Source organism: Tilletiaria anomala, assembly GCF_000711695.1.
Source record: "Tilletiaria anomala UBC 951 chromosome Unknown K437scaffold_265, whole genome shotgun sequence".
NCBI lineage: Eukaryota > Fungi > Basidiomycota > Exobasidiomycetes > Georgefischeriales > Tilletiariaceae > Tilletiaria > Tilletiaria anomala.
The window spans coordinates 1-1603 of record NW_013546757.1 but is presented as its reverse complement, the minus strand read 5'-3'; the positions used below and the strand labels follow the sequence as shown (position 1 = coordinate 1603).

Sequence of the window (1603 nt, the reverse complement as noted above, 5' to 3'; positions counted from 1 at the left end):
GTGACTTGCACACCACATGGCGCACATGGCGCGGGTATCAGCATCGATGACCATACACCGCCCGTCTTAGATTGCCGTGCTCTGCCCTTTACTTGTTCTTCCCCCTTACTTTTATGCTGACACTCGCAACGCATACGGAAATTTTCAGTTGCCCACAAGATGTAGGGCCAGTCGATCCAGATGGCAAGGTCCTCCCGCAGCAAGGCACTAATAGGTGCATCAGCTGCTTCAATCAAGTGGGTATGCATCTTTCATGCCGGAGGACATGTGCATACGGTCCATCAAAATATTCTGAAGACGGATAAATGCACTTTCCTCTCACCCGCTACCGCAGGACCCTGGTGGAAAGAACATCCACCAAGAGCAAATCGACGGGCTTCCGCGCTCTGGCTTCAATGTTAATCAAGACAAGCCCGGCCACTGTGCGCTACAAGGCACCACCCCCATATCCCCCACCGCATTTCAGAACAAGGCCAATGGTGTCTTCGAGCCCATATTACCCAACACAATAGATCGCCTGCCCACCCAGCTACTTGTCCGGAGACGCGCTATCTTGCTGCTGGGCATTGATGGAGGGTCGTACGGCATGTACGTCGCTTGAATAAATAGATTAAGTCATGACAGTGGGGGGGGGGTTCCCGATTAAAAGCGGAAGAGCATGGGAGCACACGGAAGTGGGAGGTCCCAGCAGCAGGGTAAGTGGATATCGCCGCGAGTGGAAGCATATTTGTGCATGCCAAATGGTTGCATATTAATAGACGCACTGCATATTGCAAAGTGTTCGTTTGTCGGTAATAGTCGATGGTAGAATGGTTCGAGCTGGGCACGCGTCCCCCCACTAGCCAGCCAATCTCGCGGTCCAACTTTGGATTTGTCTTTTCAGGCTGTAACAAAGCAGCAAGCTTGTGCAAGCCCTTCACCGTTCAAATTTCACCTTTTGACAGTGGCCATCAGGAGCGCACGATCGCGGGCTGGAGACGAATGGTGTGCTTCTCCCAAAAGGCTTTCCTCTCCTGCCAACCCGTTTTCACAAAGAGCTTTCTTCGCCTAGCCTTAAGGCCTCTGTACATGTGCGCAGGACGCAGTACCTTGAAGTGAATTTATCGACAGTCGCTATTGTCATGAGCATGCAGCTTGTTTTTGAACCACCTTTCAATTGCTGCAAGAACTTCGGCCTAAGAGCTTAGGAACAAGCGAGCGGCGTCGAGACAATCCTTGCGAGAAGCAAACATACGACGTCAAAGTACACTATATGTGACTTGGATCGACTTCTTCCATTGTCGCCTTGAAAGTGATTCCGGTGAGCGTTCAATCATCCACGCTCAGGTAAAGCTCAGGTCATGATGCTCATTGCAGGGCTCGCTTACAGTACATATTTTAGGTGCTACTCCACACCCATTCCATGCCTGGAGACCAGCATTTCAATCTGCAAACCCAGGGAACAGGTGCTCATGCGTTTTTGGAGCAAGGTGGTGGACTACTTGTTCTTGGGGAACCCCGCTCAGAATTTGAGCCAGATTGTTTCTCAAACTTGACGTTTCACATTTTGAAGAAAAAGTAGTGCTGTCTGTCACATCATTCCAGGCAGACGATCGCCACGATG

The 1603-nt window shown here is 50.8% G+C and overlaps 1 protein-coding gene across 1 annotated transcript; it reads left to right on the top strand.

Moving 5' to 3' along the window:
- The first annotated feature begins 141 nt into the window (after window positions 1-141).
- On the top strand, window positions 142-620 carry K437DRAFT_260431 (uncharacterized protein). Its single transcript, XM_013384254.1, has one exon. It carries the CDS (start codon window positions 306-308, stop codon window positions 510-512), a length of 207 nt encoding a protein of 68 aa, XP_013239708.1. The 5' UTR covers window positions 142-305; the 3' UTR covers window positions 513-620.
- Window positions 621-1603: the final 983 nt, after the last annotated feature.

Bases quoted from the DNA above. Each gene is read 5' to 3' on its own strand.
- K437DRAFT_260431 (XM_013384254.1), top strand. From the start codon at position 306: ATGCACTTTCCTCTCACCCGCTACCGCAGGACCCTGGTGGAAAGAACA.